Below are 18,476 nucleotides of genomic sequence, written 5' to 3'. Positions count from 1 at the left end.
AATAAAAGAAAATACATCTAAGAAAATATGAAGGACTACACAGACAACTGATGAATTTAAATGAAAATAAATAAATGGGGGGGGGGGGGGGGTCCCCCCAACAATAAACAGAGCAAAGTACAGGCGTGAAAAGAGTGTAAAACACTGGCTTCCTGTGGCTAATGCACATGTAAGCACCAGTGTTCTGCTCCCCTCAGGGGAATATTGTGGTACTGCCAGAAATAACCAACAGGGCAGGGCAGGAATAGGACCGCTTCAAATAGGATGGAGGGAACAGATAATTATCCGAGAGTGGATAAGGATGTTGCAAAACTCAGACATGCAAAAGCATATTGCAAAAGGTGAAGAAACAAAAAAACAAGAACAAAACATAAGCATTTTCAAAGCATTAAAGGCATGCAAATTCTACTACTTAAATATATAAAAACACATGTACAAAGATTTAATATTAACAGATGCAGACCACTGTATACTGATCCTACATTATTCAGACAATATATTCAGCTATTTGCCCTGGCCACTGCTCACCTTTCGGAAAAGTCTTTGGCTCCCACCTCCAGCAGATGTTGGGTAATATATGTAAACATTATGGTCCTCAGCACTGACTGGCTTCTCTACAAAGGGTTTTTGGAAAATCTCGCCATTCACCTCAACATGATCTTCACCTTCTATTAAATTACATTCTGAAAAACATCAAGCACGAAACTGAGGGCCCTTCTGTGTCAATACGTGTTTAGAGGTTATCAATGCTAGAACAACCCCATCACATTTTCTGTTTAAATTAAAACATTGAGAAAAAGTCAGTTTGATTATTGGAACTAGTAACACTGCTTTAGCTACACTTCCTATATCATCATTATACCCTACATAATTCTCTTTACACAGGTATAAATATAAAAATACCATCTACTTCACTCACATAGAAGTTATTTCACCAGACACAGGTTTAGAATATTTATAGAGGATAGAGAACATCAGGGTAACATATTACTCATGCACCGGTGTGCACAACTGTAGTTTCACTGATGGTGCCACAAATGGCATTTCTGATACCCCAGTACAAAAATAGAATAATTATGACACTGAAATACTCCATGGCAGACATAACGTATGGGTTACACTGAGACAAGGGACAACCCCAGAAGGTATATAAAGTTAGTATCTTAGTATCTTTGTGAAACTTTCTAAGATTACAAGTGTGGAAATATTCGTAGTCATGGAGCATATATTTATTTAATTTATTACCATAATATATAAACTCCACACAGTTAAAACCATGGTGGGAATCAAACCCATGAGCTCAGTGTTGTGAGGCATAACCATTACTACATCTGTACTGCCCATCCGTATTAAATTATTCATGACAATAATTCTTCTAATTCCTTTCAACTCGATGGCAGCTATAAAAAAAATGGGACTTGACCAAGCAGTAACTTTAATAGAGGTTGTATTAAACAACATTAACAGTACAAGTACAAAGACGTTGAAACAAAAGACTTATTTCAATAAAGGTTTGAAGGCTTTTTTTTTTTTAAATGAGCATCTGCAGATGATGCCACATATAGATGATAATGCCTGGTAAAGGTAAGAAGAGATGAGATGAATAGTCCTTGACAGGGTCCTACTAGGACAAAACGTTGATCAGTTTTATGGAATTCTATCCTTTGAAAAAAGGCTACATATACTATAGAACAGTGGTTTCCAAACACGGTTCTCAAGGCACCCTAACAGGACAGGTTTTAGGAATATCCCTGCTTGTGCACAGATGGTATAATCAAACTGACACTAGTACTAATAAAAGTCACCTATGCCTAAGCATGGATATCCTTAAAACCTGTCTGTTGGGGGTGCCATAGAACATATGGTTCGGGCAGATCTAATTGCTGCCAAAAACACAAACTTCAGTGCAAGCTACGAGAGAAACATCCTACAGTAGAGCAAGAGTTCAAAGATGAGACCACAACCCAAAAGACTTGTTGGAAAACCTAACGCTACACTACATAAAAAAAAATAAGAATTTACTTACCGATAATTCTATTTCTCGTAGTCCGTAGTGGATGCTGGGAACTCCGTAAGGACCATGGGGAATAGCGGCTCCGCAGGAGACTGGGCACAAAAGTAAAGCTTTAGGACTACCTGGTGTGCACTGGCTCCTCCCCCTATGACCCTCCTCCAAGCCTCAGTTAGGATACTGTGCCCGGACGAGCGTACACAATAAGGAAGGATTTTGAATCCCGGGTAAGACTCATACCAGCCACACCAATCACACCGTACGACCTGTGATCTGAACCCAGTTAACAGCATGATAACAGAGGAGCCTCTGAAAAGATGGCTCACAACAATAATAACCCGATTTTTGTAACAATAACTATGTACAAGTATTGCAGACAATCCGCACTTGGGATGGGCGCCCAGCATCCACTACGGACTACGAGAAATAGAATTATCGGTAAGTAAATTCTTATTTTCTCTGACGTCCTAGTGGATGCTGGGAACTCCGTAAGGACCATGGGGATTATACCAAAGCTCCCAAACGGGCGGGAGAGTGCGGATGACTCTGCAGCACCGAATGAGAGAACTCCAGGTCCTCCTCAGCCAGGGTATCAAATTTGTAGAATTTAGCAAACGTGTTTGCCCCTGACCAAGTAGCTGCTCGGCAAAGTTGTAAAGCCGAGACCCCTCGGGCAGCCGCCCAAGATGAGCTCACCTTCCTTGTGGAATGAGCTTTTATAGATTTTGGCTGTGGCAGGCCTGCCACAGAATGTGCAAGCTGAATTGTACTACAAATCCAACGAGCAATAGTCTGCTTAGAAGCAGGAGCACCCAGCTTGTTGGGTGCATACAGGATAAACAGCGAGTCAGATTTTCTGACTCCAGCCGTCCTGGAAACATATTTTCAGGGCCCTGACTACGTCCAGCAACTTGGAGTCCTCCAAGTCCCTAGTAGCCGCAGGTACCACAATAGGCTGGTTCAACTGAAACGCTGAAACCACCTTAGGGAGAAATTGAGGACGAGTCCTCAATTCTGCCCTGTCCGTATGAAAAATTAGGTAAGGGCTTTTATAGGATAAAGCCGCCAATTCTGAGACACGCCTGGCTGAAGCCAGGGCCAACAGCATTACCACTTTCCATGTGAGATATTTTAAGTCCACAGTGGTGAGTGGTTCAACCCAATGTGATTTTAGGAACCCCAAAACTACATTGAGATCCCAAGGTGCCACTGGAGGCACAAAAGGAGGCTGTATATGCAGTACCCCCTTGACAAACGTCAGAACTTCAGGAACTGAAGCCAGTTCTTTCTGGAAGAAAATCGACAGGGCCGAAATTTGAACCTTAATGGACCCTAATTTTAGGCCCATAGACAGTCCTGTTTGCAGGAAATGCAGGAAACGACCCAGTTGAAATTCCTCTGTAGGGGCCTTCCTGGCATCGCACCACGCAACATATTTACGCCAAATACGGTGATAATGCTGTACGGTTACATCCTTCCTGGCTTTGATCAGGGTAGGGATGACTTCATCCGGAATGCCTTTTTCCTTCAGGATCCGGCGTTCAACCGACATGCCGTCAAACGCAGCCGCGGTAAGTCTTGGAACAGACAGGGTCCCTGCTGGAGCAGGTCCTTTCTTAGAGGTAGAGGCCACGGGTCCTCTGTGAGCATCTCTTGAAGTTCCAGGTACCAAGTCCTTCTTGGCCAATCCGGAGCCACGAGTATAGTCCTTACTCCTCTCCTTCTTATGATTCGCAGTACCTTGGGTATGAGAGGCAGAGGAGGGAACACATACACTGACTGGTACACCCACGGTGTTACCAGAGCGTCCACAGCTATTGCCTGAGGGTCCCTTGACCTGGCGCAATACCTGTCATGTTTTTTGTTGAGGCGGGACGCCATCATGTCCACCTTTGGTTTTTCCCAACGGTTCACAATCATGTGGAAGACTTCTGGGTGAAGTCCCCACTCTCCCGGGTGGAGGTCGTGTCTGCTGAGGAAGTCTGCTTCCCAGTTGTCCACTCCCGGAATGAACACTGCTGACAGTGCTATCACATGATTTTCCGCCCAGCGATGAATCCTTGCAACATCTGCCATTGCCCTCCTGCTTCTTGTGCCGCCCTGTCTGTTTACGTGGGCGACTGCCGTGATGTTGTCTGACTGGATCAGCACCGGCTGACCTTGAAGCAGAGGTCTTGCTAGGCTTAGAGCATTGTAGATGGCCCTTAGTTCCAGGATATTTATGTGAAGTGATGTCTCCAGGCTTGACCACAAGCCCTGGAAATTTCTTCCCTGTGTGACTGCTCCCCAGCCTCTCAGGCTGGCATCCGTGGTCACCAGGACCCAGTCCTGAATGCCGAATCTGCGGCCCTCTAGAAGATGAGCACTCTGCAACCACCACAGGAGAGACACCCTTGTCTTTGGTGACAGGGTTATCCGCTGATGCATCTGAAGATGCGATCCGGACCATTTGTCCAGCAGGTCCCACTGGAAAGTTCTTGCGTGGAATCTGCCGAATGGAATTTCTTCGTAGGAAGCCACCATTTTTCCAGGACCCTTGTGCACTGATGCACTGACACTTGGCCTGGTTTTAGGAGGTTTCTGACTAGGTCGGATAACTCCCTGGCTTTCTCCTCCGGGAGAAAACACCTTTTTCTGGACTGTGTCCAGGATCATCCCTAGGAATAGAAGGCGTGTCGCCGGGATCAGCTGCGATTTTGGAATATTGAGAATCCAACCGTGCTGCCGCAGCACTATCTGAGATAGTGCTACCCCGACTTCCAACTGTTCCCTGGATCTTGCCCTTATCAGGAGATCGTCCAAGTAAGGGATAACTAAAACTCCCTTCTTTCGAAGGAGTATCATCATTTCGGCCATTACCTTGGTAAAGACCCGCGGTGCCGTGGACAATCCAAACGGCAGCGTCTGAAACTGATAGTGACAGTTCTGTACCACAAACCTGAGGTACCCTTGGAGAAGGGTAAATTGGGACATGTAGGTAAGCATCTTTGATGTCCAGAGAGACCATATAGTCCCCTTCTTCCAGGTTTGCAATCACTGCTCTGAGTGACTCCATCTTGAATTTGAACCTTTGTATGTAAGTGTTCAAGGATTTTAGATTTAACATTGGTCTCACCGAGCCGTCCGGCTTCGGTACCACAAATAGTGTGGAATAGTACCCCTTTCCCTGTTGCAGGAGGGGTACCTTGATTATCACCTGCTGGGAATACAGCCTGTGAATGGCTTGCAATACTGCCTCCCTGTCTGAGGGAGACGTCGGTAAAGCAGACTTTATGAAACGGCGAGGGGGAGACGTCTCAAATTTCTTGAGATGGGTTCCCACCATGCCTGGGTCCGCTTGTAAAGCCCCAGCGTCATGCTGAGGACTTTGCGGAGGCGGGAGAGGGCTTTTGTTCCTGGGAACAGGCTGTTTGCTGCAGCCTTTTTCCTCTCCCTCTGCCACGGGGCAGAAATGAGGCGCCTTTTGCCCGCTTGCCCTTATGGGGCCGAAAGGACTGCGCCTGATAATACGGCGTCTTCTTAGGTTGAGAAGCTACCTGCGGTAAAAATGTGGATTTTCCAGCAGTTGCCGTGGCTACCAGGTCTGATAGACCTACCCCAAATAACTCCTCCCCCTTATAAGGCAATACTTCCATGTGCCTTTTAGAATCCGCATCACCTGACCACTGCCGCGTCCATAAACCTCTTCTTGCAGAAATGGACAGCGCGCTAACTCTTGATGCCAGTCGGCAAATATCCCTCTGTGCATCACACATATATAAAAATGCATCTTTCAAATGCTCTATAGTCAGTAATATACTGTCCCTATCTAGGGTATCAATATTTTCAGTCAGGGAATCCGACCACGCCACGCCCGCACTGCACATCCAGGCTGAGGCGATTGCTGGTCGCAGTATAACACCCGTGTGAGTGTATATACATTTTAGGATATTCTCCAGCTTTCTATAGGCAGGTTCCTTTAGGGCGGCCGTATCAGGAGAGGGTAGTGCTACCTGTTTAGACAAGCGTGTGAGCGCTTTATCCACCCTAGGGGGTGTTTCCCAACGTGCCCTATCCTCTGGCGGGAAAGGGTACGATGCCAATAACCTTTTGGGAATTATCAGTTTTTTATCGGGGGAAACCCACGCCTCATCACACACTTCATTTAATTCCTCGGATACAGGAAAAACTACAGGCAGTTTTTTCTCACCAAACATAATACCCTTTTTAGTGGTACTTGTATTATCAGAGATATGCAATACATTTTTCATTGCTTCAATCATGTAACGTGTGGCCCTATGGAAGTCACGTTTGTCTCCTCATCATCGACACTGGAGTCAGTATCCGTGTCTGTGTCTGCCATTTGAGGTAACGGGCGTTTTAAAGCCCCTGATGGCGTTTGAGACCACTGGACAGGCACAAGCTGAGTAGCCGGCTGTCTCATGTCGTCAACTGTCTGTCGTAAAGAGCTGACACTGTCACGCAATTCCTTCCATAAGCTCATCCACTCAGGTGTCGACTCCCTAGGGAGTGACAACTCTATAATAGGCAATTGCTCCGCCTCCATCTCATTTTCCTCCTCAAACATGTCGACACAATCGTACCGACACACCGCACGCACACAGGGAATGCTCTGACAGAGGACAGGACCCCACTAGCCCTTTGGGGAGACAGAGGGAGAGTATGCCAGCACACACCAGAGCGCTATATATAGACAGGAATACCACTATAAAATGTGCTTTTCCCTTTATAGCTGCTGTTAGTATCAAAACTGCGCCAAATTAGTGCCCCCCTCTCTTTTTTACCCTTTTCTGTAGTGCAGGACTGCAGGGGAGAGTCAGGGAGACGTCCTTCCAGCGGAGCTGTGATGGAAAATGGCGCCCGTGTGCTGAGGAGATAGGCTCCGCCCCCTTCTCGGCGGCCTTTTCTCCCGCTTTTTGGTGAGTTCTGGCAGGGGTTAAAATACATCCATATAGCCCTGGGGGTTATATGTGGTGTATTTATGCCAGCCAAGGTGTTTACATTGCTGCTCAGGGCGCCCCCCCCTAGCGCCCTGCACCCTCAGTGACCGAAGTGTGAAGTGTGCCTGAGTAACAATGGCGCACAGCTGCAGTGCTGTGCGCTACCTTGTTGAAGACTGATGTCTTCTGCCGCCGATTTTTCCGGACCTCTTCTTGCTTCTGGCTCTGTAAGGGGGCCGGCGGCGCGGCTCTGGGACCGAGCTCCGAGGCTGGGCCTGTGTTCGGTCCCTCTGGAGCTAATGGTGTCCAGTAGCCTAAGAATCCCAATCCACTCTGCACGCAGGTGAGTTCGCTTCTTTTCCCCTTAGTCCCTCGTTGCAGTGAGCCTGTTGCCAGCAGGTCTCACTGAAAATAAAAAACCTAAAACTAAACTTTCACTAAGAAGCTCAGGAGAGCCCCTAGTGTGCACCCTTCTCGGCCAGGCACAAAAATCTAACTGAGGCTTGGAGGAGGGTCATAGGGGGAGGAGCCAGTGCACACCAGGTAGTCCTAAAGCTTTACTTTTGTGCCCAGTCTCCTGCGGAGCCGCTATTCCCCATGGTCCTTACGGAGTTCCCAGCATCCACTAGGACGTCAGAGAAATAGCAAAAACACCCTGAAGAAAAAACAGAATCAGTGGAGCTGCAGCTGAATCTGGATCTGGGTCAATACTTAGATTTGCACCACACAATTAAAGTTTTGCAAATAGAGAATTTTGTTTTCTGTACCTCAATATCTTTTTTAGACACTTTCTTACATCTCAGCAATGATCACTTAATTTCCACATCTCCAAAGACAGGTATGAGGTATGTTTGAGTTGGTATACTGAAATGGTCCCTGGCACAGGAGACATACAGTAATTGGGATGGTGGAGACGAAGGTTATTCCATAAGCATTCCACCAATCACATTAAACCACCAGTAGTGTGGTCAAAACAAGGCACTGCTATGACTGCTACCGATTCTTTCTTGATGTTCCATAGCATAGCAGCAATGACAAGAAAAGGAGGGTACACATAGCCCAACTGGGACAATAGAGCAGCCATTCTCATCTCCCTGTGATGGGAGTGAAACTACGGTATTTGAAGCAATACAAATTCTGTAGTAACAGCTGAAATACCTTTATGTATAATGATTGTTGTCTTGATGCAGGGCCGTAAAGAGGGGTGTGTTGCTGGTGCAGCTGCACTGGGCAGGACGGCCTTGGGGCGGAACCAGGTCACGGCTGCATGCAATTCCCTCCTCTGGCTCACTGCATGGGGAAAAACACTATGCTGTGGGAGCTGTGCTGCTGTTTGGAGCGTCTGTAAGATGCTACAAACAGCAGCAAAAGAGCCAAGCTAATGAAGCCACACACTTGAACTGTAGTACAATTGGTTATGACGGAGTTGAGCTCCGTCCAGGGGGTGGGGGAAGTATAAGGCACATTGGTGCCATGTTACGGGACTGCCTTGATGGACTGTTTATAAACAAAGATTATATAATATCTCGTCACCTTTGCCTGCTACCTGCTATGCATAATGGAATATAAAATCATGGATTTGCTTCTAGTGAGTTTGAAAAGGCTGAATTACATGCCATACTGTCCTCATTTCCTCAGTGTTCATGCGGAATAATCATTTACTCTGAAACCATACTCCTTGTATCAGTACTGGGTGTAGATGAAGGCCTGAGGTAAGCACAATGCAGCCATATCTTTAAGCTTTAAATCATGCCATTATCAGAGTGCTTTCCCTGCGTTCTTTGTTAACATAATGCCTTGGTCGAAAGAAGATGGTCTCTGCAAGTCCTTTTGCTCAGAATATCATCTACAAATTAAAGAGTGCTTAAACAAGTCTGCCTGTGAGTCAGACACCCACGGGTGCATCCACACGGCTCCTTTTAGACTACGGCTAGAGCCATACATCTGAATGAGGTGACTACATCCAGTTTAGTTTCACAACGAATACCACCTTTTTCTGGATAATTTCAATGCTTTTTAGTAAATATTGTCTATTTAATTTATCTTGCGCATCCTTATGAAAGTTTTCTGCCAACACCCTAGGTGCCCTGGGTAACTGAAGCCAAAGTCAAACCCGACTTCAGTTTGTTGTCCATGTAGACAGAATGGTAACATCTGCATCTCTTCTAGACACTGACCACCGCTTAGAAGATTCTTCAATCCAAAAGGGTAACGGGCCCTACACACACGGCGATGTGCCGCCGAGGTGCCCGGCGGCCGATACGACGGCGTGGGGGGGGGGGGGAGGGTACTGAAGTTTCTTCCCTCCCCCGTCAGCCGGCTCCATAGCAGTGCATGCTGATATGGACGAGATTGTCCATATTGGCCTGCATGCATAAGCGACGGGGCACCAACGATGAACGACCATGGGGCCGTGAATCATTTATCGTTGGTGCCTACACACTGAACGATATGAACGAGTTCTCGTTCATTAATGAACAAAAACGTTCATATCGTTCACGGTTGTCTGCCAGTGTGTAGGGCCTATAACATAGGGTTATCTACCCATTTCTTAAATTAGATTTGTTTAGTAACCAAGTGTGCTAGAAACTTTCTACTGTTGATACAAAAAGAGGGAATTTTGGAAGAAAGCAGGACTGAGCTATCCTCTAGAACCATGGTTTTGTTGAAGAAGAAAACGCACAACCTCAAGGTTAAATGACCTCTTCTGACTTATAGCTAAATGACCAATCAAGTTCAATAATAAAACCTAGGGACCAGGCTATAGAGATACCATTATAAAAATGGATTAATTTGTCCATGAGCATGGGGCAGGATTTCTTTGGGCTTAGGGATACAATATAAAGGTCCTCACTATCAGTCTGCTATAGGTTCAAAACATGCACCACAAACATACGCTTTGCTGGTTTTCTTCCCTTTAGCAGTCTTTGAGATGGCACAGACTGTTGTAGAAGTTTCCAAGAAAGCACCCTTTAGGTGCATACACACTTGCCGAGAAAATGACTGACATCGCTCATTTTCACCCTTCCTGAGCGACGTCACTCATTTTCTCTGCAAGTGTGTATTCCGCCGGCGACCATCGATGCACGGCCCCGCGGGTTGTTAAAGACACTCACTGTTAGCAGTGCAGGCAGCACAATCTGGACTATCGTCCAAGAGCTACCCTCACGGCTCGGCCGCTGCAAGACGTCACTGAGCGATATGACCGTAATATCACTCAATGTGTATGGTCGGCCGCCAACCGCCCAGCCCGGGAGGGGGAAACAGTAAGCGATGTCGCTCATAGAGCACGTCGCCTAGTGTGTACCCACCTTTAGAAAGGGCTTAGGGCCCGCTTCAGAGCGGATTGTAGAGGTGCTAAAATTGCTGTCACACCCGCCGAGTAGCTCACTGCCTGCGCAGCCTACCTGCATTGGCAGGCAGCTTCCCACCATGTTTTGGGTCGCATCGGCTGTGTGCGACGTCACGCAGCCGCCGTGGACCGCCCCAGTAACGGTCCAGACAGGTAGAGGCTTTCGCATCTCACTGGGTACGCACGCGCCATGCGCCCGACTCCACAAAGGGAGTCGGAGTGTGATCGCTGCCGTTGCAATGATCGCCTCTGAATTAGGCCCTTACATAGGAAGAAAGCGCCTCAGATATTTTGGGGTGGTCTCAGGCTCCATGCTACAGAAATCTTCCTTGAAACTGCAGTTTTTCACAGCTGTACAGCTTCACTGCCAGTCAGCACTGATCATGATCCAGAAGCATCCTATAGGTGCCAGTGATCTGCCTAACACACAATAAAAGCAGATTCGCTAATCTAGAGTCTCAAGGAGCCACCCCTGTCCCTGCATTTCCAGTAGCGTCACAAGTACCAACAGAACTCATCAGAAGCAGGTAAGTGATTTATCTAGAAAATAATAAACACTGTACACTAACAGTACACACACTAAACTCAGCTGTGACACAGAAATATCTAATGGAAGGAGGAATCACAATACCCATCTTCCTAAGAATGTTTCTATTTTCTGTCTTTCCTCAGCTGATTAAGGCAACTACTCTTCAGTTAACCAAATATATCTCAAATGTCCATTTCTTTGCAGATGTGCAACACTGACCCCCATTATTCAACATGCATTACCCACAAAACTACTGCAGAATTTGTTCTACACTAGGATATGTTCAGTACAACAAATTCAGTGATGTGCAATGCTTCCTATCAGCCTCACTTATGACCATATCACAAATAGTTGAATCGGAGTGATGACAACTCTATGCCGGTTCAAGTAGTCATGTTTAACATTAAAATGACCTGAATGTCCTAGCTATGAAGACTGTGATGGCTGCTGGTATTTTTTTAAAGAATGTTAAGCAGCTGGCACCTTTGTCATGTGCAATATAAATATGATGGACTCCAGGAGGACTGTTTTTCCATGTCGGAATTGTTCTCACACTTTTTTTTTTTTTTTTTACCAGGTAAGCAACTGCCCAAAGTACTGAATACATGTGGTAATTATGCATCATAAAATCTTTGTATTGGTTTGTTTCTTAACTATACATTAACAGTTGATTCAATTTGATACAAATGAAGAACCTGTTTTTATTTTTTTTAAAGCTGTACATTTGATTGTATGAGTACTTACACTTTCTTGTATTTTTATCAATGAAGAGTTGTCCTTTGTGCTTTTAATTGTAATTATACTTTTAAAATGTTTAAAAGGAATGGTGGGGAATTTAATTCATCAAGACTTATATGAAGATCATTATTTGGGTTAATCTTTTATTTTGGGAAGCGTAAATAAATAGCATATATAGGCAGCACCATGGTCCCACCGCAGATTCCATCTCCGTGACCAAAAAGCGCCAGGAGTGCTTAAACACAAGAGTCAGCTTTGTCCACTTAACCAACATACTTAGAAATCAGACCGAGCAGAGTCTCTCCTACACCAGCAATAGAACATGGCCCTTCTCATGTAACACTGGGGCAGATGAATTAACCTGTAGAAGGCAGAAGGAAGTAATAAACCAGTGATAAGGGCAATAAACGTACCAGCCAATCAGCTCTTTTCAAGTTACATATTGGAGCTGACTGGCTGGTGCGTTTACCACCTTGCACTTATCACTGGTTTATCACTTCCTTATGCCTTCTCTAGGTTAATACATCTGCACCAATGGGTGTGAAATTAGTTTAATGTTAGGAAACACCTTAAAAACAAAAACCCACAAAAGGTCTTCTGAATGTAAAACTAGCTCACAGCTCCTCTGATGACCGGCCTACTATAACCACTTATTAATGTCCCACCTGTACTGTAACCCTATCATCATTAATAAATGTATGCCTAAATAATAAGATTTTACTTACCGATAAATCTATTTCTCGTAGTCCGTAGTGGATGCTGGGACTCCGTAAGGACCATGGGGAATAGCGGCTCCGCAGGAGACAGGGCACAAAATAAAAGCTTGAGATATCAGGTGGTGTGCACTGGCTCCTCCCCCTATGACCCTCCTCCAAGCCAGTTAGGATACTGTGCCCGGACGAGCGTACATAATAAGGAAGGATATTGAATCCCGGGTAAGACTCATACCAGCCACACCAATCACACCGTACAACTCGTGATCTGAACCCAGTTAACAGTATGATAAATTTAAAGGAGCCTCTGAAAGGATGGCTCAACAATAATAACCCGAATTTTTCGTAACAATAACTATATACAAGTATTGCAGACAATCCGCACTAGGGATGGGCGCCCAGCATCCACTACGGACTACGAGAAATAGATTTATCGGTAAGTAAAATCTTGTTTTCTCTAACGTCCTAAGTGGATGCTGGGACTCCGTAAGGACCATGGGGATTATACCAAAGCTCCCAAACGGGCGGGAGAGTGCGGATGACTCTGCAGCACCGAATGAGAGAACTCCAGGTCCTCCTCAGCCAGGGTATCAAATTTGTAGAATTTAGCAAACGTGTTTGCCCCTGACCAAGTAGCTGCTCGGCAAAGTTGTAAAGCCGAGACCCCTCGGGCAGCCGCCCAAGATGAGCCCACTTTCCTTGTGGAATGGGCTTTTACTGATTTTGGCTGTGGCAATCCTGCCACGGAATGTGCAAGCTGAATTGTACTACAAATCCAACGAGCAATCGTCTGCTTTGAAGCAGGAGCACCCAGCTTGTTGGGTGCATACAGGATAAACAGCGAGTCAGTTTTCCTGACTCCAGCCGTCCTGGAAACATATATTTTCAAGGCCCTGACAACGTCCAGCAACTTAGAGTCCTCTAAGTCCCTAGTAGCCGCAGGTACCACAATAGGTTGGTTCATGTGAAATGCAGAAACCACCTTAGGTAGAAATTGAGGACGAGTCCTCAATTCCGCCCTGTCAGAATGAAAATTTAGGTAAGGGCTTTTACATGATAAAGCCGCCAATTCTGACACACGCCTAGCTGAAGCCAAGGCCAACAGCATCGACACCTTCCACGTGAGATATTTTAAATCTACCGTAGACAATGGTTCAAACCAGTGTGATTTTAGAAATCTCAACACAACATTGAGATCCCAAGGTGCCACTGGAGGCACAAAAGGAGGCTGTATGTGCAGCACCCCTTTCACAAATGTCTGAACTTCAGGTACTGAAGCCAGTTCTTTCTGGAAGAATATCGACAGGGCCGAAATTTGAACCTTAATGGACCCTAATTTTAGGCCCATAGACAGTCCTGTTTTCAGGAAATGCAAGAAACGACCCAGTTGAAATTCCTGTGTAGGGGCCTTCTTGGCCTCACACCACGCAACATATTTACGCCAAATGCGGTGATAATGTTTTGCGGTTACTTCCTTTCTGGCTTTTACCAGAGTAGGGATGACTTCTTCTGGAATGCCCTTGTCCTTCAGGATCCGGCGTTCAACCGCCATGCCGTCAAACGCAGCCGCGGTAAGTCTTGGAACAGACAAGGCCCCTGCAGTAGCAGGTCCTGTCTTAGAGGTAGAGGCCACGGTTCGTCCGTGAGCATCTCTTGAAGTTCCGGGTACCAAGACCTTCTTGGCCAATCCGGAACCACGAGTATAGTTCTTACTCCTCTCCTTCTTATGATTCTCAATACTTTCGGTATGAGGGGCAGAGGAGGGAATACATACACTGACTGGTACACCCACGGCGTTACCAGAGCGTCCACTGCTATTGCCTGAGGGTCCCTTGACCTGGCGCAATATCTGTCCAGTTTTTTGTTTAGACGTGACGCCATCATGTCCACCTTTGGTCTTTCCCAACGGTTTAATATTTTGGTGGAAGACTTCTGGGTGAAGTCCCCACTCTCCCGGGTGAAGGTCGTGTCTGCTGAGGAAGTCTGCTTCCCAGTTGTCCACTCCCGGAATGAACACTGCTGACAGTGCTATCACATGATTTTCCGCCCAGCGAAGAATCCTTGCAGTTTCTGCCATTGCCCTCCTGCTTCTCGTGCCGCCCTGTCTGTTTATGTGGGCGACTGACGTGATGTTGTCCGACTGGATCAACACCGCCTGACCCTGAAGCAGAGGTTTTGCTTGAATTAAGGCATTGTAAATGGCCCTTAGTTCTAGAATGTTTATATGAAGAGATGTTTCCATGCTTGACCACAAGCCCTGGAAATTCCTTCCCTGTGTGACTGCTCCCCAGCCTCTCAGGCTGGCATCCGTGGTTACCAGGATCCAATCCTGAATGCCAAATCTGCGGCCCTCTAGTAGATGAGCCCTCTGAAGCCACCACAGGAGAGACACCCTTGTCCTTGGCGACAGGGTTATCCGTTGATGCATCTGAAGATGCGATCCGGACCATTTTCCCAGTAGATCCCACTGAAAAGTTCTTGCATGGAATCTTCCGAATGGAATCGCTTCGTAAGAAGCCACCATTTTTCCCAGGACCCTTGTGCACTGATGCACTGAGACCTGTCCTGGTTTTAGGAGGTTCCTGACTAGCTCGGATAACTCCCTGGCCTTCTCCTCCGGGAGAAACACCTTCTTCTGGACTGTGTCCAGAATCATTCCTAAGAACAGTAGACGTGTCGTTGGAATCAGCTGCGATTTTGGAATATTTAGAATCCATCCGTGCTGACTTAGCACTACCTGAGATAGTGCCACTCCGACTTCTAACTGTTCCTTGGTTCTTGCCCTTATCAGGAGATCGTCCAAGTAAGGGATAATTAAGATGCCTTTTCTTCGTAGAAGAATCATCATTTCGGCCATTACCTTGGTAAAGACCCGAGGCGCCGTGGGCAATCCAAACGGCAGCGTCTGAAACTGATAATGACAGTTTTGTACTACAAACCTGAGGTACCCTTGGTGAGAAGGATATATTGGGACGTGGAGATAAGCATCCTTGATGTCCAGCGACACCATATAGTCCCCCTCTTCCAGGTTCGCTATCACCGCTCTGAGTGACTCCATCTTGAATTTGAACCTTTTTATGTAAGTGTTCAAAGATTTTAGATTTAATATTGGTCTCACCGAGCCGTCCGGCTTCGGTACCACAAATAGTGTGGAATAATACCCCTTCCCCTGTTGTAAGAGGGGTACCTTGATTATCACCTGCTGGGAGTACAGCTTGTGAATGGCTTCCAGAACAGCCTCCCTGTCGGAGGGAGACTTTGGTAAAGCAGACTTCAGGAACCGATGAGGAGGAAACGCCTCGAATTCCAGTTTGTACCCCTGTGATACTACCTGTAGAATCCAGGGATCCACTTGCGAGTGAGCCCACTGCGCGTTGAAATACTTGAGACGGGCCCCCACCGTGTCTGAGTCTGCTTGTAAAGCCCCAGCGTCATGCTGAAGACTTGGCAGAAGCAGGGGAGGGCTTCTGCTCCTGGGAAGCGGCTGCATGGTGCTGCCTTTTTCCTCTTCCTCTGCCCTTGGGCAGAAAAGAGTGACCTTTTGCTCGCTTGTACTTATGGGAACGAAAGGACTGAGTTTGAAAAGACTGTGTCTTTTTCTGTTGATGTGAAGTAACCTGGGGTAAAAAGGTGGATTTTCCAGCCGTTGCCGTGGCCACCAGGTCTGTTAGACCAGCCCCAAATAACTCCTGTCAGAAAGGTTTAATGCCTCTTTCATTGCCGTGATCATGTAACGTGTGGCCCTACTGGACATTACGTTTGTCTCGTCACCGTCGACACTAGATTCAGTATCTGTATCTGGATCCGTGTCGACCCACTGAGGTAGCGGCCGTTTTAGGGCCCCTGAGGGTGTCTGAGACGCCTGAACAGGCACTAATTGATTTGCCGGCTTTCTCATGTCGTCAACAGTTTTTTGTAAATTGCTGACATTATCACTTAATTGCTTAAACACAATCATCCAGTCAGGTGTCGACTCCCTAGGGGGTGACATCACTAACACAGGCAACTGCTCCGCCTCCACCTCATTTTCCTCCTCATACATGTCGACACACGCGTACCGACACACAGCACACACACCGGGAATGCTCTGATAGAGGACAGGACCCCACTTAGCCCTTTGGAGAGACAGAGGGAGAGTCTGCCAGCACACACCCAGCGCTATATATATACAGGGATAACCTTATATAAGTGTTAATCCCTTATAGCTGCTGTTAATCTAGTTATTTGCTGCCAAAATGCCCCCCCTTCTCTTTTTTACCCTGAATCAGATGCAGTACTGCAGGGGAGAATCAGGGAGCCGTCCTTCCAGCGGAGCTGTGAGGGAATAATGGCGCCAGTGTGCTGAGGAGATAGGCCACGCCCCTTCACGACGTCCTTAACTCCCGCTTTTTTGTGTAAAATGGCAGGGGAAAAAATACATCCATATAGCCCTGGAGCTATATGTGATGTATTCCTTTTGCCAGCTAAGGTATATGTGTGTTATATTGCGTCTCAGGGCGCTCCCCCCCAGCGCCCTGCACCCTCAGTGACCGGAGTGTGAAGTGTGCTGAGAGCAATGGCGCACAGCTGCGGTGCTGTGCGCTACCTTAGTCTTGAAGACAGGATGTCTTCTGCCGCCGCTTTCACCGGACCTTCGTCTCTTCTGGCTCTGTAAGGGGGACGGCGGCGCGGCTCCGGTGACCCATCCAGGCTGAACCTGCGATCGTCCCTCTGGAGCTAACGTCCAGTAGCCTAAGAAGCCCAATCCACTCTGCACTCAGGTGAGTTCGCTTCTTCTCCCCTTAGTCCCACGATGCAGTGAGCCTGTTGCCAGCAGGACTCACTGAAAATAAAAAAACCTAACTAAACTTTTATTCTAAGCAGCTCTGGAGAGCTACCTAGTTTGCACCCTTCTCGGCCGGGCACAAAAATCTAACTGGCTTGGAGGAGGGTCATAGGGGGAGGAGCCAGTGCACACCACCTGATATCTCAAGCTTTTATTTTGTGCCCTGTCTCCTGCGGAGCCGCTATTCCCCATGGTCCTTACGGAGTCCCAGCATCCACTTAGGACGTTAGAGAAATATGCAATCTGTCCCATAGATGAGGAGATGAGCACACACACACACACACACACACACACACACACACACACACACACACACACACACACACAAAAGGAAAAACACACACATATACTTCAACATTTAAAAATACTGGAATAAAAAGTTGAGAAAAGCTTTTTACAATATAATATCTAAGGTTACAAAGGAATCAGAAATTCATTAACCAGTAATACTGCCAAGAATGCAGAAACCTCAAAATCAGACTGGTCATGTCAAGCGACAAGTGACACATAGTAGAGAGGCAGCATGTAAAATAAGCACCCTGCTGCTTATCAGTTCTTTAACAATAAATAATGATTAAGAAATAAAGATACATTAAGCCTTTTTGTTTGCAACCCTTGGGCGTTCCACTCCAGTTTCTTACTGCAACAAATCCTAGTTCCTTTCAGTAGAAACTGCTTTGACCAATACCTCTGCATTTGTGGTGCTTTGCGTCCAGACTGGCAGTTGTGGGCCGCTCATGTTTAGGGAACAATACTATTGGGATCCTCAATGTCTTTATTCCTTTGCTCTCCCCTTTTTATTGCGCTCATGTTGGCCACAACTTAACATAATTAATTTGTTTAAAAGCAGCCAGCTGAATAGGACCGTACTTGGGAACGATTTATCTGCATTCTGTCAGCATAAACCCAACATCTGTGCTCTGCATTCCTATCAGATTGTACTGGCCAAGCACTGCAATTTATATTTGCCATGTAATGCTGTTTCTCTGTTCTGCAGAGATGAGAACATTTATAAACTGGTTAAATAAAAAAAAAGAGAGAAAAGCAGATTCCCGATTCCTTCATGAATTTCGATGTGCCATTAAATTTACGTGGGCTGATATCATAAATTCTGTTCCCTTGGTACAAAAAAAAATAAGAATTTACTTACCGATAATTCTATTTCTCGTAGTCCGTAGTGGATGCTGGGAACTCCGTAAGGACCATGGGGAATAGCGGCTCCGCAGGAGACTGGGCACAAAAGTAAAGCTTTAGGACTACCTGGTGTGCACTGGCTCCTCCCCCTATGACCCTCCTCCAAGTCTCAGTTAGGATACTGTGCCCGGACGAGCGTACACAATAAGGAAGGATTTTGAATCCCGGGTAAGA

The 18,476-nt window shown here is 46.5% G+C and overlaps 1 protein-coding gene across 1 annotated transcript in view; it reads right to left on the bottom strand.

Moving 5' to 3' along the window:
• The window catches only part of PPIP5K2 (diphosphoinositol pentakisphosphate kinase 2), a 243,396-nt gene that overhangs the window by 135,355 nt on the left and 89,565 nt on the right, over positions 1-18,476 (bottom strand). The window contains exon 5 of the mRNA XM_063964081.1: positions 529-683. Coding sequence (XP_063820151.1) covers positions 529-683 — 155 coding nt within the window. The remainder of the gene's footprint in view (positions 1-528; positions 684-18,476) is intronic.

This window comes from Pseudophryne corroboree, chromosome 1, assembly GCF_028390025.1.
Source record: "Pseudophryne corroboree isolate aPseCor3 chromosome 1, aPseCor3.hap2, whole genome shotgun sequence".
Classification (NCBI taxonomy): domain Eukaryota; kingdom Metazoa; phylum Chordata; class Amphibia; order Anura; family Myobatrachidae; genus Pseudophryne; species Pseudophryne corroboree.
Note: the sequence above shows the minus strand (reverse complement) of the source record. Positions and strands in the feature narration are given on the sequence as shown.